The 26,835-nt window shown below is 35.3% G+C and overlaps 2 protein-coding genes across 4 annotated transcripts in view; one reads left to right on the top strand and one right to left on the bottom strand.

The window, feature by feature from the left end:
- Window positions 1-26,332, top strand: part of LOC131019609 (CBBY-like protein) — a 30,594-nt gene extending 4,262 nt beyond the window's left edge. Inside the window, exons 6-7 of the mRNA XM_057948197.1 lie at window positions 25,855-25,901; window positions 25,981-26,332. Of these exons, the coding sequence (XP_057804180.1) occupies window positions 25,855-25,901; window positions 25,981-26,065 (132 nt within the window). The 3' untranslated portion in view covers window positions 26,066-26,332. The remainder of the gene's footprint in view (window positions 1-25,854; window positions 25,902-25,980) is intronic.
- Window positions 15,181-19,678, bottom strand: LOC131019611 (ADP-ribosylation factor-like protein 2). 3 transcript variants are annotated; one of them, XM_057948200.1, is made up of 8 exons: window positions 19,268-19,620; window positions 18,992-19,119; window positions 17,257-17,467; window positions 17,043-17,153; window positions 16,736-16,898; window positions 16,118-16,198; window positions 15,961-16,025; window positions 15,181-15,563 (listed from the first exon to the last, which is right to left on the bottom strand). In XM_057948200.1, exons 3-8 carry the CDS (start codon window positions 17,319-17,321, stop codon window positions 15,557-15,559), a joined length of 492 nt encoding a protein of 163 aa, XP_057804183.1. In that variant the 5' UTR covers window positions 17,322-17,467; window positions 18,992-19,119; window positions 19,268-19,620; the 3' UTR covers window positions 15,181-15,556. The 3 variants fall into 3 exon arrangements, with proteins under 3 accessions (XP_057804183.1, XP_057804181.1, XP_057804182.1); XM_057948198.1 differs by lacking the exon at window positions 15,961-16,025 and having other exon boundaries at window positions 19,268-19,678; XM_057948199.1 differs by lacking the exon at window positions 15,961-16,025 and having other exon boundaries at window positions 19,028-19,119.
- Window positions 26,333-26,835: the final 503 nt, after the last annotated feature.

Raw genomic sequence — 26,835 nt, 5'->3', positions numbered from 1 at the left:
TTTAAAATATTATATTTAGAATGAAGATGGTGCCTTAAAATAAAAATGAAATCATCTTATAATTGTAGGCGTATCAAATGAATGATCAAGAACTTGGCAAAACCTTTTTATCTAATGATTATTATTATCTATTTAAAATTTCCACCAAAATATCTAGATATTTTTCTTTCAAATTTTCTATTGGTCTTGAAAGGGTTTTTGGAACTTTTAATTACTTTTGACTGATTTTCATTTTACAACATATTTTTTTGAGGCGTTAATTGATTGTAAATTCAAAAATTATTAGTGAATTTTGATATATTTTTTAGCTATATAAAGTTCTAGTATAAATACATAAACATTAGCTCATTTCAGAATTTGCTCTGAATTTTAATTTCGTCCAAATCAAAACATACATGAAAAAATTTAAGATGATATAATATATACACATTATATTAAAGGGTTAATATGTAAAAACACCCCTAACGTTACCACCCCAACTACACTTAAGCCCCTAACATAACGTTGATAGCAACTAACACCCCAAAGTTCATTAAGTACTACAATTAAACCCATAAACAAAATTTCTTTCACAAAATTAAGAAATTTATTTTTTTTAAATTTATATAATATATAAAAGGAGAGTTTTCTCCCTCCATTTTTTCTCTTTCTTCTCCCATCAATTTTTTCATATAAATAAATATTTGTATACACAGACAAAAATAAAAGAATTGTAAAATTTTAACAAAGAGAAAAAAAATAGAATATTTTAAAATTTTAGTAATTTTTAATAATTTTTATACCATATTAAATATTTTGTTACAAATTTAAACATAAGATGCTTATTAAATATTTCTTCATAAATTAAATTTGATATTATTTAAAAAAGTATTAAAATTGTAAAAGAAAAAAGAGATGAAAAATAATGAAAATTTTATGAGAGAGAAAAAATGATGGGGAAAAATGGAGGGAGAAAACTCCTCTTTTATATATTATATAGATGTGGAATTCCTGTCCCTTTTCTCTCTCTCTAAAACAAATTCCAGTCTCTATTCTACCCGTGATAGTGGGTGGGTGAAGGTGGTCCAATAGATGAATTAATTTTAATATTCTCTATTATATTTAAAAGTTAATTCAATATTCAGAAGCAGCCGTTGTTATTGTAAACATCGTTTTTTCATGACTTTTTCGAATAAATCCAAATCCATCAATTGTCACACCATGCTGATGCCGTCTTCAAATAATAATCAAATGTAAAATAAAATACTACTCCCTCCGTCCCAATAATGTTGTCCCCTTTCTTTTGGACACGGAGATTAAGGAGTGTAAAATTAATGTTGTAAAATAGAAGGTCCCACATGTTTAAGAAAAAGTAAGTATAGCTTAACTCCCTCCCCAAACATGTCTCTCTCTCTCAGCACTCTCTCCCTCATCATACATTATGCAGTCGCCGCGCCACCGGCGACACCATGTTTAACTCCGGCGACGGCAACAGTAGGCGGAGCCATACCTGCGTGCAAGATCAAGTCCAACAACTCCACCTCTTCGCCTGATTTCTCTCCTCTTCGCTGCCTCATCTCTCCCCCTAGTTCAGCCCCAAGTTCTCTGTGTCTTTCAACAATTCCACGAAACCCTCAGCCCCCTAATTTTTCTTAAACAAAATTCTGCGAATGCAAAATTCACCCAACTACAAAGGTGAGATTTCAGCGAATGCAAAATTCACCCTTAGCAAATTTCAGCGAGATGCGAGAGGGCAGAGGTGAGATTTACAAAGGGGGAAAGGGGGAGACGGTGCCGGCGGAACAGAGGGGGAAGGGGGAGGTGGCGCCTGTGAAGTTACAGAGGAGGAAGAGGGAATTTACAGAGGGGGAAGAGGGAGGAGGAGCCGGTAGAACAGAGGTGAAGGGAGAGGCGACACTTGTGAAGTTATAGAGGGGGAAGAGGGGAGCGGATTTACAGAGGGGGAAGAGGGAGGCGACGCCGGCAGAATAGAGGTGAAGGGAGCGCGCGGCGCCGGTGGAGCGAATTCAGAGAGGGGGAAGAAGGTCAGTGGGAAGGCGGTGGAGGCGGCGAGAGGCCAGAGGGATGGAGATGGGAGGGCGGCGGAGGCGAGAGGACGGAGGTGGGAGGGCGGCGAAGGTCAGTGGGAAGGCGGTGGAGGCGGCGAGAGGCCAGAGGGATGGAGATGGGAGGGCGGCGAAGGTTAGTGGGAAGGTGGCGAAGGCGAGAGGACGGAGGTAGGGGGCGGCGAAGGGTAGAGAAGAGGGGGAGGCGAGAGAGTGTGGAGAGAGAGATAAATTAGGGTTTAGAGGGGGGGAATTAATTAGGATAGTGTTTAATTAGAAATTAATTAGTTCCTAAAATTTTCCTAAAAAGGAAATGAGACAAGATTATTGGGACAACCCAAAAAGGAAAGTGGGACAAGATTATTGGGACGGAGGGAGTATTATCATTAAGCAAGAAACATCGGTGTTATGCAAGAAATTCTCGTACTAATTGCATATTTTGTTTCATATATAATAATACAAACAACTAGCATATATGTTCTCGGTGTCTGGTCTCATCGGTGTTATGCAAGAGCAACTCAAACAAATTAAATTAATTACACAACTAGTAAGTGACCCGTCGAAATTCGACGGGGTCTATTAAAATATAAATTTATGAAATTATGAATGCATTTTTTATTTCGTAAATTATTTTTCACAAAAATAGAGAATTTAATAAAATTATTTTAAAGTAAAAAAGTTATAATATTTAGGGAAAATTGCACCTAAATACACAAACTTTGCCAAAAATCCATATTTGACGCGAAGTTAGGATTTTACATTTTAATACACCAACTTTCGTTGTTGTCCAAATTTGACACGACTTAATTCTTAAAAATTCAAAAAACAACCCCTTTTTGTAAATAATTATACAAAAACCCACTTATGTTATAATTTGGGACATTTAAACCAAAACAAGATATTTCCTTATGATGTTTTCTTTTAAACCATATTTGGCGCGGATCAAATATTAAAAGAAAACATCATAAGGAAATATCTTGTTTTGGTTTAAATGTCTCAAATAATAACATAAGTGGCTCTTTGTATAATTATTTACAAAAAGGGGTTGTTTTTTGAATTTTAAGAATTAAGTCGTGTCAAATTTGGACAACAACGAAAGTTGGTGTATTAAAATGTAAAATCCTAACTTCGCGTCAAATATGGATTTTTGGCAAAGTTTGTGTATTTTCACGCAATTATCCCTAATATTTATTTGAAATTGACCTAATTTAAATGTCTTATAAAATTTATATGTAACCAGAGTTTCGATCAAAAAAATATTAAAAGAGAAATTGGAACAATTATTTGAAACATACAATAATTACAAAATAAGAAAAAAATAAATTAAATAATATCATTAAGGGTTAATTTGGTTTAAATACACAAACTTTGGACTAATTTTGAAATTTAACATAAAACTTTGAAAGTTTGGTATAAATACATAAACTTTAAAGTTGGTTGGAATTTGACATCAACCAAGTTTTTAATATTCAAAAGCTGACCCCATTTTATAAGTTATTATACAAATACCCCAATTTGTCTTTAAATTGCTAAATGCCTTATGTTATGATCCTTTAATTTTGATTACACCCACGCACTCGTCAGAAATGGTATCAGAGCGGGTTTTTATGGAGGAATTCTATTATATTTAATTTATTTTATAATTAACCAATGTGGGAGGAGACTCCATTAAAAATTTATGGATCCGGACGAGTGTCCGAGATGTCTCGTATACAGGATTTCTCTCCAACATTTGGAGAGAGAAAGCAGTCGCATATTAGGCGAATTACGAGTGTATTGGCGAACCTTAGTGGTTCACATCACCGACGACGAGGAGACGGTTCGTGAAATCATCACGTACATCAGGGGATATCTTGATGCCCTACTGGAAAATGTCGAGGCCAAATCGGCAAATGAACGAGCCAGAGCCAACCTCCATCAACAACATATTTGATGGAGCAAAAGGACAAGGCGGGGGTAGCTTATCCTAGCTACCAAAAGATTGAGCCAAACTCTTCCGACAACGTCAACCTGCAGGAGATCCAGAGAACGGTAGAATATTATGGCATCAAGCTACATAATCTACCAAAGGAGATGAGCCAAATATCACTAAAACAAGAGGAAATTCTAAGACTCTTGCGTGATATTCAGAAGGACGTGGAGGATATCAAAAGGCGGAAACCATATTCCGGAAAAATTCGGAATGCCTGGTCTAAAGACCCGACGTATCCACTACCACTTAATGCAGCGCCCAAGGAGTTGCAGCCGAAAGGACATAATCCGAATCGTGAAAGGAAAAAATCATGAATAACCTTGATCGAATCGGGCTAGAAGATTTACAAGAGTTAGCGGAATCATTTGCTAACCTCAATATGGTTGATCTAAAGATGAACCAAGAAGGAGAGGTGCCCAAGACTGAGCATCCACAAGCAGAATCGTCTAAGAGGGATGGGGCTCAAGAAGATTCGAGCCAATATCAACGAACCAGACGACGCCGGCCTCAGATGCGGGACACTCCTGTAGGAAAGGCCACACTTGAACCAATCCATCCATACGGATTGATTCTCAACCTTGATGAAGCCAGCTTCAAAGATTGGGAAAGTCTCATCGATGAATGGGCTTCGGCAATGAAAATCGTAATTGCCACAATAGAATATGACAAAGATGAATTTGTCAAAATCTTCGAGGCAAGTTTTGCCGGCATGGCAAAACAATTATGGGATAAAGCGGCAACAAAGGAGAAGAATGAGTTGTTTACCAAAACATCAACTCTTGAAATCCTTGAAGTGGCTACCCATCAGATTAAAATCTATTTTCTTGGAATGGGTTTTTTCGAAGGATCGGCAGAAGAAAAGCGCAAAAAATATCGACAGGCACTTTACAATCTAAGATTGGTGGTGCTGGAGCCAAAAGCTCTAGATGAATTTCTGCGCCTGTACGCCCTATATACCCATATGGGGGTAGTTGATGATCAGACCGCCAATGATCTCTTTTTCACAAAGTTTCCGAGTCCATGGAGGGAGATGCTCATCAACGAGTACGTATCACCAGGAGATTATCCACTTGATAGTGCATCAAGAAGGATGTCATATGTCCATAGGAAGCTGTCTAAATGGTGCCAAAAGGCAGCGGACCAGAGAAATCTCAAGAAATTGAGGAGGCTCAACAAAAGATCTCCATTGATGTGCGACAATATTGATCTTCCAACAGAGATTGGAGCTGAATTGCTGTATCAACGGAAGAGCAGAAAGAAACATAGGTACCAACCCTATGAAAAAAGAAGGAAGAGTTCTTGGAAGCCAAGAACTATGTGGACCAGACAGAAGGCACGTTCCTACAAATCTGACCAACGGAGCGGACCATCAAGGAACCGGTTTTCATCTCAAAAACGAATCCCGGCGAAGAAAACTTTCAGGCGTACTCAAGCCAAAACAAATGAAAGTTTCAAAGGTTGCAACTGCTGGACCTGCGGTGCAAATGGGCATATTTCTATCAATTGCCCCGACAACGAGAAAATAGGGATTAGGAAATTCAAATCCACACCGGACATCGAAGACGCTCTCTACAACCAGAAATTGATACCCGTGTATCAATTCGAAGATATATCCTCTGACGAGAGTATATACGAGCAAGAAGAAGTCTTTAGTTCTGAAGATTCAGACATGACAGATGTATCATCCGGAGACGAGTCAGACTAAAGAAGAGAACGAGGTCTTTCACTCTCAACAGGAGGATCAGAAAGGATTTACCAGCCATTTTTTGATTCCACAAGAAGAAGTGGTGAAGAAGCTCGTGAAAAAACTCAAGAAGGAAACCATGGAGGTACAAACATACCAAGGGTTTTCAAGTGGGAGAATGAATCAAGTTCTACATAGCTTGAGTCCATTCAAAAGAAGGCATCATGTCTTCTTCGGAGTTACCAATCGGGAGTTGGCACTTCCAATTGAGATAACAGGCAACCAGGTGGAGATCCAATTCGTTCCAGCCAAAGATATACGGCGGGATCTCGCAAGAATGAAGCCAGAGGTCGCCAGTACGATGAAATGGATTCATATTGGAGCGCTTCAGTTGGTAATCAAATCTGCCCTCTCACCTGGGACAGACACACCAATTGATATTGCGATCTGCGACAAGAGAATCAGAGATTCAAAAGATTCAGTTCTGGGAGCCTTCTCAGGCAATCTTTATGCCAAGAAGATTATAACCGAATTATACCCACAAATCGCTTATAATCTTCAGGATTCATCCTTCAGCCGAGCCCTGACACTCTATCAGGACTACAAGAGGAAGGATCTATTGACGGGAGGAAATAGGCCATACTCGATTACATATCAAGTATCGTATGCCCTATCAAATTCCCACCACACAGATTTATTTCTGGAAAAAGAATTTATTGAGATACCAGAAATATTTAAAGAAGTAGCCAAGGCAGTCAATCCGAATCGAGTAGAAATTCCCCAGATAAGGGAAATTGATATCGAAATAGGAGACAAGCAGGTGCTAAACCACGATCAAAGTCTCAGATTGGGAGCACCAAGGCTATCATTCCAAGGAGATAAGCTGACTTCAAGGCCTTTAGAAAGAAGTTTCTCTCATTCTTATGAGAGAAGGGCGATTCAGGAAATACCAGTTCCAGACATGAAGGTAAAACTCAAATGTCCTGAAGGATGGAGAAGGGTTTCCACAAGATTTGATACAACCGAAAGGAAAAATCAATTTCCTTGCAATACGTTGTATTATTTGGCGAATCCAGAAAGCAACCAATATATCGGAACACTGGAGGTCGGAGGCTTTGAAATCCAAGTCGAAGGCCAAGCCGGATAAGAAGCTGATGTCCTGATCTTAGGACGCAATTTCCTTGACAAATATCAGCCATGGTCATGGAAAGCAAGTGGAATGGAGATCACAATTGGAAACAAGAGATTGATGATCTAATGACAAGTCCATTCTCGATATACATCTCTGTAGGGATGTTATACGAAAAATTCAAAGCAGAATATTTTGCTGCTTATGTGGATTCAGGAGCAGGAATCTGTACAGCAAAACGAGGAGTCTTTCCAACAGAGGTTGAAGAAGAACTACCTCGAATTACGGGAAGGGATTTATCCAAGAAAATTTTTCTCTTATCAACGGGAGTAAAACAAACTGAAATATTGATCGGCGGAGCAGGACAGACACCTTGGTACAAGGTGAAAACTCCACCTATCTATTTTCATGATACTGGAGCAGATATATTGTTCGGAAACAATTTTCTGCAAACCTTCAAGAGGTACACGCAGGACAATGAAGCTAGAAGGCTGGTGTTCACAACCAATTGTGACCACAAGATCATTGTGCAAAGGCTCGAAGGAGCTTTTAATAGGTCGATGCCAGTCAAATTCCGCAGCAAACGTGGTGATGATGGCAGACTCCGGAGACCACAGATGAAAGATCAACGGAGATTCAGAGATGTTCTGCTCAAATGCAGAACCGAGGGATTCTCAGATCTCTCCGAGGAAGAAACACAAATCCTCAAGGTTTCTTTGATATCACACAAAGATATTAGGGAAGATGAACAGGTATCCATAGCCGACGTCAAAAGGAGAATCCAGAAGTGTTATCACGAGGACCCTTTGGCATGGTGGGACAAGAACCAGCTCAAAGCAACCTTGAAAGTTAAAACTGGAAAGGAGCATGAGTTCGTAAGGTTCAGACATATCCTGATGAACACCCAAGATCAAAAGGATATGAGGAATATAATCAAGAAACATCTTGATTTAAAGTTGATCGAACCAGGGAATTCGCCTTACAGTAGTCCTGGATTTCTGGTAAGAAATCATGGGGAGATCAAGCGAGGAAAGCCAAGATTGGTCATTAATTACAAAGGGATTAATGACATCCTTGAGTTCGATGGATATTTTATCCCAAGCAGAGAACATCTTATCAACTGCATCAGGAGTGCAAAGGTATTCTCAAAGTTTGATTGCAAATCACGGTTCTACCAGATTCACATGGAGGAATGAAGTAAGAAGTTCACAGCCTTCTCAACTCCACAAGGACATTATGTCTGGAATGTCATGCCAATGGGGCTAGCCAATGCGCCCCAGATATTCCAAAGGAAGATGGATAATCTTTTCAAAGATTATTCTTCATTCATGTTTGTTTATATTGATGATATTCTTATTGCATCAAAAACCATTCATGAACATGTCAGGCATCTGGAGATCTTTGCGGAGGTTTGTCAACAAGAAGGACCGGTGCTGTCTGAAAAGAAGGCAGTCATGGCTACCCAGAAGATGGAGTTTCTGGGAATAGAGATCGATGAGTCTGGAATTATTCTACAAGATCATATTGTGGAAAAGGTCCAAAATTTTCCAGAAGATCTCAAGGAAAAGAAGCAGCTCCAAAGTTTTTTGGGAGTTGTTAACTTTGCAGGGATGTTTATCAAAAATCTTGCAGAACACAGAAAAATCTTCAGTCCACTTCTGAAGAAAGATGTTCCATTCATCTGGAAGGAAGAGCATCGTGAGGGTATGAAGAAGCTAAAAGAGATTTGCAAAAATCTCTCAAAACTTTCCATACCACAAGATGAGGACGACTTAGTCCTATATACAGATGCGAGTGATTCTTGGTGGGCAGTCGTGCTCACTAAAATTACTCCCTATGGAGAAGAACCATGCAGATACTGTAGCGGTCTATTTTTCGACAGTGAGGCCGTGCGATGGCACATCAACGAGAAAGAATTCTACGCAGTTAGAAAGGCGTTCAAAAAATGGCCGTTATTTCTACTTGCTAAAAATTTCATTTTGAAAGTCGATAACACTAATGTTAAGGCTTTCTTAACCAAGAAAATAGAATCTAAACCTGAAAAGGCTAGATTGCTTAGATAGCAAGCAGAATGCCAATATTATGATTTTGATATTGTCATTCTGAAATCTGATGATAATATTCTTGCAGATTTCTTAACAAGAGATGGAGCCAACAGAGGTTGACACCATCATAATAAACCAGAGGCAGCTCCATGAAGATATGGAGATGCTACAACAAGAGTGGCAATAGTGTGTACTCCATGCCAAACAAGCTGGGAGGATGCAGACGGCTGATGAAGCCAAAGTATCTAACCGTATACAAGAATGTATTAAGAAGATGACATATCTTCATGATGCAATCCACAAGCCGCTCCTGCGCGGGATAAGGGCTCCCTTAATCAAAGCAGGCATTACCGTACCGGCCGGATTACCGGTAGCAGGGGATTCAAGTACCCAGTTCTGAGGCTAAGGTGTCAAAACCGGATCCTCAAGAAAAAGATGTTGCTAAGGCTTCACCGCCCGAACCAACATGTCAACCTTCCACCTCTGGGGTAAAAGAGGAAGAGATCAATCTTAGGCCGCTGACTGGCAAATCTAAGGTTGATATTAATACTATTGAAATTTCTCCTGTTTGGCAGTTATACCAATCCAGATGGGAGAAGCTCAATATCAGGAAGGGTATTAATCCGGGATATAGCCGGGTTGATGTTGCAGGAAAATATCCTCGTGTTTGGATAACCACCGGAGCCAATCCACAGGAGGTCAAGGAGTGGTATGAATTCGGGGCACTAGCCTCAGTTTATACCGTATCGCCAGCATTCAGCGAGATCAAGGGTCTGCCAAGATGGATCCAAGAGACCGTTTATGATGCTTGGTCGAACAACCCATCCCTTAACAGGGGAGATGTTCTGGAACTGTATTTTCTTAGTGCGGCACCAGAACCAGCAGGAAAGGGGAATCACGAAGCTTTTCATTTTATTAAGCTTCGGAGACCCGATACGGAAGCCTTGAACTGGATTAAGGCACCAGATCATCAAGTCTCTATCGTCACTACCTTTTCGGAGGATCAGATCTATACAAGGCGTGCATGGGGACTATGGGTCTGTCTCACGGAGATGGACAAAGTAAAGTTTAAGTTCAAGTTCTCTCATAATTCAGGACTTGGAACGTTCTTGTTGAATACCATGACAGGAACAACCACAAGCTTCGCCGAGAAGGCCTTTGAAGAAAAAAGGCAAACACTCTGGCATAACAAGATAGCGGGGAGCAAAGAAACTCGTCGCAAGTTCTGTAATATGGCTCATCTAGGCCATTGGAATGATCACATCTGCGCAGAATGTCCGGTCCGACGAGTATGAGGAGCACAGGACTCCACGTGGAAGAGCACCTCGGGCACCAAAAAAGTAAGATGCCCGACAAAGAAAAGAGAGTCATGTGACTCAAAACAGGAGGACCACCCACTGAAGGAAAAACGACGAAAGTGGGGGGAAAATAATACAGGCCAACTACCCACTGACAGAAGTGGGTAATTCTACAGGAGCTCCACTCATCAAAAGAAGACAAAGGATGGTGGAAAAGTTGCAGGCCCCTCCACAACATTATCAGTTAAATAATGGAGTGAGGGACCACAAATAAATGTGAAAGCACTAAAAGAGGTCGGCAATAATGGTCGACAAAAGAGGATGGCTTTCACTATCAAGATGAGCTGGTCCACACCAACAATAAAAGGAAGGTTCGGCTCCATGTGAAGGCACCAACTAGTTTCGGCAATCATGATCGACAAAAGACAGTGACTGTCACCATTCAAGCTAGCTGGCCACGAGAAAGAATTCAAGGCCAACTACCAAACAATTATAGAGGGCATCAAACCTCTATAAAAGAGCAAGCTCTGGGGAGAAAGAATCAAGCGAAAAATCACAACACATTCACACAACACTCTCTCTTCCGAAAATTATCTTTGTATTTTAAATTTTTCGTTTTAAAATAGTTTTAGTTTTAAAGTTTTCAGTTTTTTTTATGTATACAAGTATTAGCTACCAATGAGTAGCTAAACAAGTTTGTCTTCTCCCTTAGGGAGATATTATGAAATAAATTATATATTTTAGAATTCCTCTATAAACACTTATTTTGCCCAATTTTCCGGGTTAGTAAAAAAAATTTCTATCATTTATTTACAAAGTATCCAACGTCGGAACATAGTGAAGGAGGAAGGTTGCAACCATCTCTTGCGAGTGCGTGGTTGGACGGAGCCTGGAGGGCAGAGGGTCCGTAAAACGCGACAAAGAATGACTCCTGAAGATGACCATCCGGCGGAAGGTATAATGTTAATCTATGTTTAGAATTATTTTGAAGTGTTACGGAAGCATGTTGGGCCATGATCTGATTTTTGTTATATAAGGAACTCAACATGGTAATTTTAGCTTAAAATATTTGGTTTTGGGATATTTGTAAACATTTGTAAACATATATGCTTATTTTGGGGCTGAATTGCAATTAATCAAAACTAGCATGTTAAAAACCAGATACAACCCAAAGTTGATGTATTTACACCAAAATCTTGAAGTTTATGTCAAAAACCAAAAATTGGGTAAAGTTTGTGGATTTAAAACAAATTAACCCTATCATTAATAACTTAAACTTTGAATAAATTATTAAATTTGTAATTACCTCATAATCTATCGAAAATTTTATCATATAACACGTTAGTTGTTGCGTCTTGTATATGACCTCTTTTTTTAGTGACTTTTGAGATTGACTCGTAGAATTGTCCATAACTAAGAATAGGTTTCGGCGGGTATAATCCTACATTTGAAAGAGATTGTCCATGACTTTTATTTATTGTCGACACAACAAAACAAACACTCATAGGGAATTGTCTTCTGTAGAACCGAATTGAAAATTTAGCGAAATGCGATGAAATCGTAATAATTCTAGCTATAGAAAACTTATTGTGCTTATTTTTTCCTGAAATGAGATAATAATAATAATAATAATAATAATAATAATAATAATAATAATAATAATAATAATTATTATTATTATTATTATTATTATTATTATTAGTTTAGGGGAGACTAATTACATAAGTAATGGTGGAATAAGGTGGGCCCAATAGGTAAAGTGTAGTAATTTTAAAAGTAAGGGAGAGTATATATGTTCAAAAAGGAGAGTGGGAACTTGTTTTGTGGACAAAAATTTAGATGCAAGTGGGAACTTGTTTCGTGGACGGAGGGAGTACATTTTAAATTGAAATTGCAAAGTTGGATATCATAAAATATAATATTACAATAATCATTACAACCTCAAAATTACAAAGACTTATGTATTTTATATTTTTCGTGTAAGGATATAAATAAAATTTTATTGATAAGTGGAATATTAGTATAATGTTTTTTAGATATTCAATAGTTTTTAGATATTTAATAGGTTTTGGATATGAAAAATGATTAAAAATTAAAAAAAATAAGATTGAATGAGTGAGGAAAATTAAAATGTAGTGATTATACGACGCCACGTATGATAGAATTTATTTTGTTGAAGTATTTATATAATGATTTTTTAGATATTTAGTTTTTAAATATATCATGACTTTTAATTTTTTAATAGTTTTGAAATATAAAAATTGATTAAAATTTAGAAAAAAAAAATAAGAATGAAAGAGAATTGAAGAAAATTAGAATGGAGTGATGGTATAGGATATGATTTATTTTGGTTTAATATATAGATTCTGAATTCTTTGCCTCTCTACACTCTCGGTCCCGCCCCAATCTCGTCTCTGAGCTCTCGCTCGCTATCTCCGCCGCCTCCCGGTCTCCACTGCAGGCCTACAATCCCCCAGCGCAGCATCGACAGCTCGAGCGCCGCACCATCTGCGCCTCTCCCCTCCCCGGCGCCCTCCACCTTTCAGTCTCAGCTGCTGTGCCTTCCCATCGACGCCGGCGCGCCGCTCCTTCAGGCTGCTAGGTTCGAATTTCTCTGTATTCGTCGAATTCTTATTTTTCCGATTTCGATGTATGTATTGCATCATTGCCGGTGATGAAATTGAAATCAGTTATCAAATTAGAGGGTGTTTACTACTTATGATTAAGTATTTTTATCTTAGGAGTAGGATTTCTCAAAACTAGCTTAAATGATAGAAATAATTAATGGCATTGAGATATCCTAAAGTTTCAATTCATCTAAGTAAACAAGGGATTAGCCTTACTATGTTTATCTATCAAGGCTAATCCTTCAAAGTAAATGACCCCTTGGTTTCTTAGACTTTCCTGTACTGACATTGTAATTCTCTTAAATGAATGATTTTTGGTGATCAATGCATGCTCATTGCTCATCACTTCAGTGAAACCCATTTTGTTGTGTTTTTAGTGAATTGTTTTACTTTAGTTTATACTTTCCTTTGTTGTTTTTATTTCATCTGGTTTTGTGATTCTGATTCATAATGTTGATTATGAATTACACATGTAGCATGAAATGGGATTAGAAATAACATAACTATATATTTTGATTTGTTCTTCCAAGATTTGAAGCATGTTTCTTGAAAAAAACACTAAACTAGCAAGAAACAGAGCAAGCAAAATCAGGTATTACGGGTACCCGAATACCCAACTAGCAAGATCAGGTCAGATCGAGTTGTGGATTTTTGGTGTAATCGAGATTGGTAACCAACTTTTTTGCTTGTACCGAATAGATACCCTGTTTTCAATTTGTCATCTAAAATGGAAGTGGCAAATTATTTTTTTCGTAACATGTGACGACTTGAACTAATTCTAATAGTGGGAGTCTTCGCATGACAATCCAACAAATCATAATTCGAGCCTATGTATTATATAAAACACCAATAAAATTATAGACAATTTTATACAAAAGGTTTAAAATTCTTATAGAATTATATTTGCAATATTTTAAATCCTCTGTCCTTTTGTTATAACTTATAATCTACTTCATGCGTCCAACTCTAATACGCTCATTTATTTTGGACATGAAAATTAAAAACTTATTTTTTAGGAGAAAAGTGGTGTAGTTCACACCAATTAAATATATTTTTATTGAAAATGGAAAATAATTATATTCTAGTAGAACATTCCAAAAAGGAAAAGGAGTATGTGAAAGTGGACCAGAGGGAGTACTCTCCAGCCTGACTTTGATGTACACATTGTTACTTGAGCTTCTGTTTTCAGTCCAAAATTGCATTATATCAAGAATAACTTTAGAGCAACTCCAATGCTTGTTGCTTAGAGGGGTGTCTTAGGAGTGGCCCCACCTAAGACACACCCCTCTCCAATGCATTGTGTCTTAGGTGGGTGCTTAGATCCCCATTTCCACAAAATTCATATTTCTACACTTTTATTTTTAAAATTCAAATTTTATTAAAATTAAAATTCTACATTACAATAATTTAAATAAAATTAAAAACATAATGTAGAAGAGATTGTGAAAATGGAGCAAACCCCATCATTGGAAGCCTCGATCCGCCTTGTTGCTCGAGGTATTCATCGAATTCACGATCCATCTTTGGAAATGTAGAAGAGAGAATTGTTGTTGGGAGAGAATTGTAGTTGAAGATATTGGTGAATTTGAAAGGGTGGAAGAGTGGTATTCATAGAAGGGGAAAAAAAATTCAAAATAGCCGTTATTATCAACGGACGAATTTTATATAAAAAAAAATAACCAACGGTCGAATTTATAAAAAATTAACGGTTTTTGATTTTTTTTTTTAAATTGGGCGCGTCCTTCGGACGCGCCATACTCCCTCATGCCTCGCCCCGGGTCCAGCCTTCGACCTCGCCTCGCACCTGGCCGCGTCTCCAGCGCATGCCCGTCTCCTTCGACGCGGATCGACGCGTCCTTCGACCTCTGCGCCGCTGGAGGTGCTCTTATTCGTTCTAGGAGTGAGCATTATTTTCTTATATGAAGTGAAATATCACAAAATTAACCTTAATATTTGGCATCCAATATGTATTTTGGTATGAACACATAAAATCCAAATTGTAAGGATTAAATTTAACTAAAATTTCAATCACTGAGATACCGACGTTTCATTTTACTACAATCCCAGTCCAAAACCTCAAGGTTGCATCGAGTAAACGACATGAAAAACGTCCCTCTCTTAAGTAATACTCCCTCCGTCTCACAAAAACATGAACGTTTTTCTATTTTGGGGCGTCTCACAAAAACATAAACATTTCCATTTTAGTACATCATGGCCCACCATTACTTTTCCTTAATTAATTCATTACTCTCACAACACCTTTTAAAGTGGGACCCATTTTCCACTTACTTTAACTCTCAACTAATATTTCTTAAAACCCGTGCATTTCTCTTTGTTCATGTTTTTGTGAGACGGAGGGAGTAGTATATATGTTTGGTACTTGACACAAACACGATCTCCAAATTCGGATAAACCACTTTTAAAGTTTCCAATCCCAAAACGATACCAAATTCTGCAGCAATTCTTCTCAATTTGCATTACAACAAACAACAAGAAGCAACCTCCATCCACTTCAAAGTGCAAGTCTCTGATCTCATCTGAGATTTCAGTTTCTTGCAATGAGGAGAACTCTGAGGCCGCATTCCACACGAGTTACAAATAGGCTAGAGGTAGATGCAATTGCCTTTAATCAAGCATGTAAATTCTCGAGGCTATGTCTTGAACCATCCAATCGAACCCTTCGAGCAGCCCTTCCCCAGTAAATGCACTACATCCAACGATTTTCCAGTGCCGGCTTTTATCCATGGCATCTAAGTTCAGAACCTGAATGAAGTGATGCAATCTAAGTCAAATCAGAAAAGAAACTAGAGATAAACACCAGGGCTAGACAAAACAAGAAATATAGTATTTCTAGCAAAAATCAAGCCGTTTGATGTCCTCCCTCAAGAAAATAGCAATAAAACATATCAATAGATGCTCATTTTTTTTGCAAAGCCAAAAAGTTAATCATGTGTAGATCCCCGGCCTAATAACCTATTGCTTGACCAAAAGATTAAAACGACTATGTACAAAACATAATGAAGTTTATCAATAGGCTACCATTTCACGGGAAAAGCACTGAACAAAATATTATCCCCACCAAGATATAATCAAATCTAATGTGAATACCTGTGTTGAGGAAAATAAAATACTCCTTAATTTTCCGGTAATGTACACTTACTGCTTAAGGGAGTAAGAAGTGATCAGAAATATTCTTCCACAAGTACTACCTGAACCAAGCCCCCCCTTCGTGACAAAAGCATACATACATACTCGGTTACAAAATCATCAAACCTTAAGACAAATGGATTAAAATTCAAAAGACACAAATCCCTTACTTTAGCTATCTCATCAGGTGACAGTGAACCTTGTATGTCCTGCTTATTTGCAAAAATCAACAATGACGCTCCTGATAATCGCTGTAAAAATATGATAAATACCACAATTAAATATAACCAACTGGACAAACAACATAATAGGGAGCATAACTTTGTTTTCTGAAACAAAATTTACCAAGATAAACAAGGTTCAAGATTCATTTTGTTAAAGGGCATAAAACATGATAAAAGGCATGTTCACGAAATGCGTGTTCTAATTTTATGTTCAGTATTTTGGCTTTATATCCTATGGAAGAAGAAGATGAGATCACATAGCATGGACAACTTTGTAAGGATCAATAAAGAAGTGATACGGATATACTTAGAGACGCCATAGTGCTAGCACAAGCACCTTATTGAGCAAACGGCATCCATGGACTTAAGAAGCAAGTTATTCCTATATAACATATTCCAGATTCAAGGGGATTCAGAAATAACTCAGTGGACAAATAACAAACCATAGAAAGGCTTAAAACTATAAAATGAACAAAACTCCATGGAGGAACAAGTTGACAAAGAGATGCTAGAGGAACATCATATTACAACAGAATTGATTGGCCAATAAAAGAGAATATACACCTCTTCTTTGAGAAGATTATCCAACTCGTATTTGCAATCATCCAGCCTCCTCAGATCTGAACTATCCACCACCCAGACCAACCCATCAGTTTGCTCGAAATAGTTTCTCCAATAAGACCTTATGGTTCTCTGCCCTCCAACATCCCATATGTTCAAAGTGTACCTATGAAGAATTGAAGATTATGCCATACATTCATAATCACATGTATCTTGAATAAAAGCTACTTGATTATCCCCATATTACCTTCATATTTATGTTTTTATAAAAGCACAACAACAAAATAGCGTGGAAGGGAAGAAAGCATACTTTTGGTAAGCCATGGTTTTGATGTTGAATCCAAGTGTGGGGCTGATTACACTAGTGTCTTCACCATTAATCTTCATCACTATTGTAGTCTTTCCAGAATTATCAAGACCCCTTTAATAGAAATTAAGATAATACATGAACTACAGTGTTAGAATCCAAGTCTATACTTTCTTGACAATGAACATAGAAAAGTGCACGGGATAAAGGTCATTACACCATAAGAATACGCATCTCCTTTTCTTTGCGCTTAATTTTCCGGATTATGCTGAGAAGTCCCATTCTTATTGCTTATCAGAGTCTCGAGGGAAGGGCAGAAAATGTGGGATTCCTTTACTTCACCTTACCTCCAAACAAGTTCTGTAAACTCCCAAACGAAAACTTTTCGTGCCCTTGTGGGCATGATTCTTTTGCTGTCTGCCTACCAGCTGAAAGATGAGGGAGACGAAATCAAGGAATCACAGATCAATCATATGGAAATGAAGTGGAGACAAATTTAAAATTGAGAACAATCAATATGGCTATAGCAATAGAGACAAGTTGTACATCTAAGATAAAAATGCTCAATATGATCAAAATTGGAGTCAGCGGCAAGAAACCATCAAGTGAGAGTAATGTACTCCCTCGGTCCACAAAAAATTTGCCCATTATGAATGGCACGGGTTTTTATAAAATGTGAGTGAAGTTGTTAGTGGAGTAAGGGTCAGACTTTAAATGTGAGTGAAGTGTGTGGATCCTACTGCTAAAATGGAAGTGGCAAATTTTTTGTGGACGGACCAAAAAGAAAATTATGGAAAATTTCTCGTGGACGGAGGGGGTACAACTTATGGATACAGAGAATCTCTGAGCTTGGCATGACTACATTGGATTCAACAAGAAGCTATAAAAACTACATAATATCATCACACTGCAATAGAAAATTTAGACGCAAAAACTTCTTGATTTGCATTATAATTGTCGATAAGTGAACAATTCATTTGGGCTAAAGAAGAAGCAATTGCACAAATGTCAGATGACAAATTGAAAACAGGGTATCTATTCGGTACAAGCAAAAAAGTTGGTTACCAATCTCGATTACACCAAAAACCCACAACTCGATCTGACCTGATCTTGCTAGTTGGGTATTCGGGTACCCGTAATACCTGATTTTGCTTGCTCTGTTTCTTGCTAGTTTAGTGTTTTTTCAAGAAACATGCTTCGAATCTTGGAAGAACAAATCAAAATATATAGTTATGTTAATTTCTAATCCCATTTCATGCTACATGTGTAATTCATAATCAACATTATGAATCAGAATCACAAAACCAGATGAAATAAAAACAACAAAGGAAAGTATAAACTAAAGTAAAACAATTCACTAAAAACACAACAAAATGGGTTTCACTGAAGTGATGAGCAATGAGCATGCATTGACCACCAAAAATCATTCATTTAAGAGAATTAGAATGTCAGTACAGGAAAGTCTAAGAAACCAAGGGGTCATTTACTTTGAAGGATTAGCCTTGATAGATAAACATAGTAAGGCTAATCCCTTGTTTACTTAGATGAATTGAAACTTTAGGATATCTCAATGCCATTAATTATTTCTATCATTTAAGCTAGTTTTGAGAAATCCTACTCCTAAGATAAAAATACTTAATCATAAGTAGTAAACACCCTCTAATTTGATAACTGATTTCAATTTCATCACCGGCAATGAGGCAATACATAAAATAATTTACGAAATAAAAAATGCATTCATAATTTCATAAATTTATATTTTAATAGACCCCGTCGAATTTCGACGGGTCACTTACTAGTTGTGTAATTAATTTAATTTGTTTGAGCTGCTCTTGCATAACACCGATGAGACCAGACACCGAGAACATATATGCTAGTTGTTTGTATAATCATATATGAAACAAAATATGCAATTAGTACGAGAATTTCGAAAAGAGAACTCCTCCACACACCTTTTTTTCTTCTTTTCTTCGACAACAGGGGCGCACCTTCTTTTCTTCGACAGCAGGGGCAGTTGCAGCGGCACCTGTAGCACCGCCAATAGGAGCGCAACTGCGACGAGAGCAGCAACTACAACGACCTGTGATTTTGAAGGTGCGAGGGGCGGCGAGATGGTGGTCACAGCAGCGACAATCAATTAGGGAGTGAAGGGAGTTTGGGTGTTAAGGATTTCAAGTTTTAGGTTTTTTAAATTAGCATTGTAATTGAATAAAATTGAGATAGCAAACCTCGGGTAGCAAAACGAGAGGTAGCAAGGCCGAAAATTACAGATGGAAGGCGTGGAGATGGTGACTGCGGCGGCGGCGTAGCGACAGATGGAAGGCATGTGCAGCCTCGCCGTGCGCGCTGAGTGATAGAAGGGGGTAGACAGGGAGCGAGAGGTGAGACGGAGGAGATGCCTGTGGCGTAGGTGGTCGAAGACGGCGCCCTTCGCCGGAGGAGGAAGCGGTGGGGGATGTGTGTGCGTATCTGTGAGATTGAGAGAGAGTGAGAGATACGAGGAGAGAGAGGAGACCGATTGTATATGAGAGAGAGAAAAGAGAGAGTTTTTTGTTTGGGCTTGATTTTACTTATCAAAGTTGGGCCATTTTTTTTAATTTGAGACATGGTCTTTAAAAAAAAAAAACAATGTTGAATTGTTGATGAAGAAAAAAAAACAATGCAGTTGAATAAATAAGAAAAGAGGAAGAAGCGACGGTGACTTATTGTTTATTTATTTTTGTTTGTAATCTAAAAGAATTATTTGTTAAATGTAATTAATTTTATAAAATATTGGATATTGGTTTGTGTAAGTTTGGGCTTCTTTTTTTTTTTTAATAAATAGTTTGGACTTAATTTTTTTTTTTGTTTATTACCAACAATAATTTACTCTTTCGACTTATTTAATTCAATTAAAGATTAAAAAATAATCATGTATGCTTACAAGTCATTTAATCCAATTAAAGATTAAAAATTATCATGTCAAATATTGATTGTTGATTCCTAAAAAGAAAACAGATAAATATTAAATTAACCATTTTGCTTATTGATTATGAACACAATAATAAAAATATAATAATTTTAGCCATTATTATTATTTAAAATTCCATTTCATAAATATATCTATATATGTATATATATTTAATATTAACAAAAAAATCTAAAAGTTTGAAAGATTTTAAAAATCTAAAATTAGTCTTTAACAAAAGTTTAAAATTTGTTATACCAATGAAAACCCTAAAAAACCTCCCCGGCCTTAAACTTTCGTCAATGTTATTGTACTGCTTCTCGCTCTCATCACCGCATCTTCTTCAAGTTGAGTCACCGTCTTGGGCTATCACACCCGATCGCGATTTGCCGCTGCATAGCTCCTCACTCATGCCATAATCACCTTAGATTTGTTGTTTGCAATATGATTATTTTTGGGGTTACTGGTGTTTGTGTTCATTTTCTTTTTTAGTTTTGGAGAAGAATAAAAATAAAAAGGAGCACGAAAAATTAAACAAACAAGAAGAAACTGATAGTAGAAAAAGAAGAAGAAGAAACGGATGGAAAATTTTCACTGAACCAAGTATTACTTTTAGATTTATGCGATTCTCTCCAGATTCACATATCCAATAATTCGATAATTATATTGGATTACAAATAAACATATTTAACTTAAAAATCCAATCAACTTTTTAGCAATCAAATCGTCAAACTTCATGTAACACAAAGCTCTTCCGAATAAAGGGGAAAAAAACTTTAGAATTTCTTCAGCCTTTTTACTTGGTAGAAACAGATGGGGGAAGAAGAAGAAGAAACTGAACATGAAGAAAGAAAGAAGGGAAAAAATCGAACAAAAGCAAAAAAGAAATGAAAAAAATTGAACAGAAAAAAAAAATATGAATAGGATATAGTATTTTTTATATTTTAATTATGTTTTGCAATTTTATATATATAATTCGAAAATCAATAAAAAATTGGAAAATTAATTGGAAGGGTAGAATTGTCTCTTTTCAATAAAATTAAGTATAATTGGTATATTTTTATTCTTATGGCTAAACTTAGCTTTTTGCTAAGTAAAATGGTTATTTAGAGGTATTAACATAAAAAGAATACGAGTTACTTAAAATTATGTATTAATCATATACTTCTATTAATTTTGTTTCTTATTATATTATAGTTAATTTTATTTATTATAACTATGGTTGATTTCATAATAATAATAATAATAATAATAATAATAATAATAATAATAATAATAATAATAATAATAATAATTGCATACATTAAATTAAATTAAATTAAAAGGTTTTTTGAGTGCTAAGATGTAATTTAAAAAATATATAAAGATAATTGAAAAAATATGAAAGTTGTATAATAAGGAATATAGGGAGTATTTTTTAAAATGACGGATTATAATTGCAAATAAAATATACAAATTCCTTTATTAGCGAAGGTACAGATACCTATTAATAATACTATGTGTTTTGAGAAAGTAGTTTTGTTTTGTTTTTATTTTTATTTTTTATTTTTTAGAGGGTTTTAAGAAAGTAGTAATGTAAATCAAAATTCATTTACTTAATCAATATATCAATTATTTTTGTACAAGATATCTGATGATTCATCTTCACTTACTTATAATAATATTAGTAAAATAAACAATTACAAATATATAAACCATAGAAAAAAAATGATTTGATTCAAAAAAGCAAACTATAAAATTTGAATTAAATAAAAAGGGTGCATGAATGATAATTTTTTTTATAGTTTTACAACTTAATTATTTATTAGTTAAAAAGGATTGGATTCCAATTTTAGAAATAAACAAACAATTCATGAGTTAACTAAATAATTTAATGAAAAAAATAATTCATGGTTCCAAATATTTAGAGAAACATGAGAGATGAGTATAGAAAATTTAGGGTGTTTAATAATGTGGTGGGTGTCCTTTCAAAAAAAAAAAAATATGGTGGGTGTCGCTGCAGAAAAATATGATTTTCTTCTAAAAATAAAGAGTTTTGTATTTGTTGTGTATAACTATTAGGCTGTGTTCTCTATGATTGTAAATTTATCATGAGAAAATGAGGGATAAACAAAATTTTACCCTTTAAATTCTTCTTTTCTTTTCCCTCATTTCCTACAAAATAGAATTTGACTCTTACTTATTCCTCATTTTCACTACAAATGAGGGATAATATTATCATATCAAAAATGGAAGAATAATATTGTCCCTCATTTGTAGTTGAAAGAAGGAATAAGTAATGGTCAAATTCTATTTTGTAGAGATGAGGAAAAAGAAAGGAAGAATTTAAATGGTGAAATTTTGTTTATTCCTCATTTTACCATGATAAATTTACAACCAAAGAGAACGCAGCCTTAGAGCATAACTCCTGTCAAGCCTCTATCACCATACGAACCGTGGCTTGGGGTGTCACCTCGATTTGACCCGCCGTTGCCTTGCCCCGCTCCGTCCAATTCATTTATATAATATAAATCACACTTAAACTAACAAAAAATAATGCTTTCATCAACAACAAATTATATTTTTATCAATAAAAGATGGCACCATATATTTAAAGCATAATGCAAAACGATACTTTTCTTTTTTCTTTTAAACAAAAATTACTACTTTTCTTAAATACAAACTATACTTTTTATAATAGCAAATGACACATTTTATAAAGTATAATTTGGTGTTATTTATAAAAATATCATTTGTTGTTAGTAAAAGTGTCATTTACATAATAGTATAACACTATATATGGAACATAGTGGGGCGAGACGACGGCGGATTGACGAGTGGAGCTCTGGTCTACACGATGAGGGAGGTTCAACAAGAGAGTTTGTGTAACTATTTTTTAAATGTATTTTTGGTGGTTTATTGGTTTATTTAATTTTCAAATGTTAAAAATTACATGTTTTATTTTTTTAGAAGTTGATGGTGTTTAATAAATTTTATAAGGTTAGGTCAGCTTTGATTTTGGCTTTGTATGATGTGTTATTAAAATACCAAGAGATTTTGCTCAATTATTCTGGAGATTCGTTATTTGAAATAATGTCAAACACTTATCCACTATATGCCGATGATGGTTCATACTTACATGATAAAGCTATACTTGCTGCTATGTTGGATGTAGCTGATATGATATTCAAAATTATTTAAGTTCATATAGTGCATGTAAATTTGATTAAAGTAGCACATTGTTGGATGAAATTTATCTAGCTGAGTTTTTAAATGAAATTAGGTCTTCAGATACACCTAATCATCAATTATTTTACAAAATTGAAACTCCTGTTATGTTATTAAAAAACTTATATCGTTGTAATGGAATCAAATGGATTATTATTGGTCTACAAGTTCTCAATGAAATATTGTTGAGCAGACATAATGTTGGGTATGGAATTTTAATACATCAATTATCGTTAACGCCATCAGATCTAATATTACCATTCAAGTTCCAATGTTGATCCAATTTTCATTAGTTATGTCTTATGTAATGATGATTAATAAAAGTTTTGGTCAATATGTATCATGGGTTACTAATTGTCGAGGTTTGAAAATTCTAATATATAGAGACGAGGATTAAAATTGTACGTATACTAAGAATGTTTTTCATAGGGAAGTCTTCCAACACGTTAGATGTAAGTATTTTAGATAAATTACAAAAAAAAATCCAACCATTTAAAACAACAATTTTGATGGGTCCTTTATCCGCTAAAATTATTAATTATTAAAACACATGCTTTCAAATTGCACTGTAATTTTCATGAATACAAAGAGTATTTTATTATATATACATAATATGTTTTTTACATCATTATATATATATATATATACATATATTTATATATTGATTATTTGTGTATACAAAATTTTATATATTTACAGACTGTGCATCGCACGAGTACAATAAAATCTCGAGAGGTGTCGACAATCAAGAACGCACGTCCCACCAAATAGGATGAACGAGACCACCAAGTCTCCCACAAAACCAGTGAACCCAAACGAACTTAGAAGGCTCGAGGTGGAGAAACACAACAAACGAATGCACAGGTGCTCGAGAACTCATCAGAAAGGCGAGCACCAAGACTAAGAAAATGGGTCGATATCCAACAAACATAGGCAACATGAGAACAGGTCGGAAAAGGGGTCGATATCCAATAAAATGGATGTTTTATTCAATTCACAGTCAATATTCACAACAAAACACTACTATTTAACGCATCAACTTTGTTTTGTCTCCTTTTCCATTCAATTTTAGAGGATCTCTCTCTCTCTCTCTCTCTCTCTCTTTCCCCTTTATATATATCTCGCTATAATTTATTAAAACTTATGTCTCAAACTACACTGTAATTTTTGTGAATGAAAAGATTATTTTATTATGTATGTATATATATATACATATATATTGTATTTATCTTTTTATATTATTTATATTTTTATGTATTAATTATTCATATATGCAAAGTTTTATATATTTACATACCGTGCGAAGCACGGGTATAACACTAGTGATGTAAAATGTATAGTTATTTTTTGTTCAATCTTTATTTTACATATGAATTAAAAAATATATTTTTAAACACACAATTTTTTAATTATTTTATTTATACCATAATTAATACTATTTAAAATAATGTTGAAATAGACACCTAGAATGGTATACTACAATTTAACTAGCTATCATAATATTAATTTATCACGGTAAAATTATTTATTTTTATTTTAAAAAATTGTGATCTCATTATCATATTGATACATCCTTGAAAATTGTAATATTTCTTTATTTGAATTAACTCCACAAAATTTTTATTCACAATTTATAAAAAGGTATAAGGCTCCATCTCCACTCAAAATATAATTATATATATATTTTTTTTAAAATTTGTGTCATCTCCTTTAAACCACAATTTTTAGGGACGAAAATAAGTATTTCTTATATTATCTAAATTATACATTTATTTCTTTTTTGATATGTCCATAAACATACATACTCACTACGTCCATGATATTATTTTCACTTTTATCATTTTAGTTCGTCCATAATATTATTTTCACTTTCATTTATAACAGTAAAGTCTACATAACACTTTATTTTCTTCCACACATTTATCATCTATTATCCACCATTTTCTTAAAATCAGTATCGTCTATAATGTGAAAACGATATCGTGCACGACAAAAATATATTTTATATTTTTAAACAATACTCCATACAACAATTTTAACCTTATAATTTGCTATAATTATTTATCTATCATGAATTTAATACTATTTTTAGGGGACTTTTATTTTGCATGATTAATAAATTGCATGATTGAATATTTTTATGATCAATAATAGAATTTATTCAATATAATATGAAACAAAAATAATTTAAATAATAAAATAATTAAAGTTTTAGAAATATTCAAAAATTCAATTTATCTAAATAGAAAAGAGATTGATTTGGTTCATTGTTTTTATTTATTAAAAATAGTTCAGCAAAATAAACGTTCATTTAATATCAAACACTTTTTTCACTATTAATACACTCAATAATTTTTTATTAAAATTTATGTTAAAAATTCTTGATAATCAGATAGCAGAAAATGTGATGGATTCAAACAGATTTTGCTTAAAACTAATTTTGTCATGACTAATGACCAAGAATCTCTATATGCTATGGTGAGTTTCAGGTGTCTGCTGTAGTTTCCTTCTTATTAGGAGCTGAGCGAGCAGAACAGATTCAAATATACGCTGGAGACGTGGTTCCTCGTAAGAAGCCCGACCCAGTAAGCCTCTCGAGCATCACACATGTTTTGCAGCATCATGTGTGTTGTAGGTCTTAAGTGATGATGTTTCTTACAGGCAATCTACCTCTTAGCTGCAGAAACATTGGGCGTCGAACCTTCAAGGTAAAAACAACCACTCTTAAACGTTGTCGTCTCATAGCTAAGATGAGCCATGAAATTTTTGAATTTGGTGGTGTTGTAGCTGTGTTGTGATCGAAGACAGTGGGATTGGCCTTGCAGCTGCCAAAGCTGCAGGAATGAAGTGTATCGTGACAAAGAGCGGGTAAGCTCCATTCTTGTTTAGGGTTTAGGGTTTAGGATTCGTGTACGGTATAACACTCGGTGTACTTGTTTAGGTACGCGGGTGACGAGGATTTTGAAAAGGCGGATGCCGTTTTCGACTCCATCGGAGACCCGCAGGAGGAACGGTTCGACTTGGCATTCTGTGGAAGCCTCCTTGAGAAACAATATGTTGGTTAAAGAGAACTCAATTGTACCATTTCTTGAGGTTTTATTCCCTCTTCTTACATAAACATGCTCGAGTTTCCAAGTTACTCACATTCTTTATAAATTGTTTGAGTCGAAGCAATGGAGTTAAAACATCTTTTTTGGCCCTTGTAAGTTGTAACTAAATCTTTAAATCTAGGGAAATTACAACAATTGAATGATCCTAACGTTATTAATTGAGATCTCAAAACCCACCCGGCCCGATTTTGGCAAATTCTTCATATAGGCCCGGTCCGGCCTGGTCCAACAGAATAACATGTCTTGGGCTTTACATCGAAATAGGCTATGCCTTTTAAGACCGGGTAATTTTATACATAGCCCCGAAATATCTTATTATAGCCTTACGAGTAATTTTATAATTAAAATGTTAATACATATACATTTTTACCCCTCCAGTAATGTATAACCCCCTTTCCCTAAAATATATATAACCCCTAAACTTAAATAGAAGAAGCAAAAATAGTTCAACAAGATTTAGAACACCGCAAGCGGAGCTCGAGAGGTGGAGGTAGCGCCACTAGCACGGAGAAGGAGGATAGCAGCGTTTGCT

Source organism: Salvia miltiorrhiza, chromosome 4 (genome assembly GCF_028751815.1).
Source record: "Salvia miltiorrhiza cultivar Shanhuang (shh) chromosome 4, IMPLAD_Smil_shh, whole genome shotgun sequence".
NCBI classification, from domain to species: Eukaryota; Viridiplantae; Streptophyta; class Magnoliopsida; order Lamiales; family Lamiaceae; genus Salvia; species Salvia miltiorrhiza.
The sequence above is the reverse complement of the archived record's forward strand: the minus strand, read 5'-3'. Positions and strand labels throughout refer to the sequence as shown.

Coding starts and splice junctions, on each gene's coding strand:
- LOC131019611 (XM_057948198.1), bottom strand. CDS start 17,321: ATGGGACTTCTCAGCATAATCCGGAAAATTAAGCGCAAAGAAAAGGAG. Junction 16,199..16,735: donor ATAATCTTCTCAAAGAAGAG/GTGTATATTCTC, acceptor ATATTTTTACAG/CGATTATCAGGAGCGTCATT. Junction 15,564..16,117: donor CACCTGATGAGATAGCTAAA/GTAAGGGATTTG, acceptor CACTTCATTCAG/GTTCTGAACTTAGATGCCAT.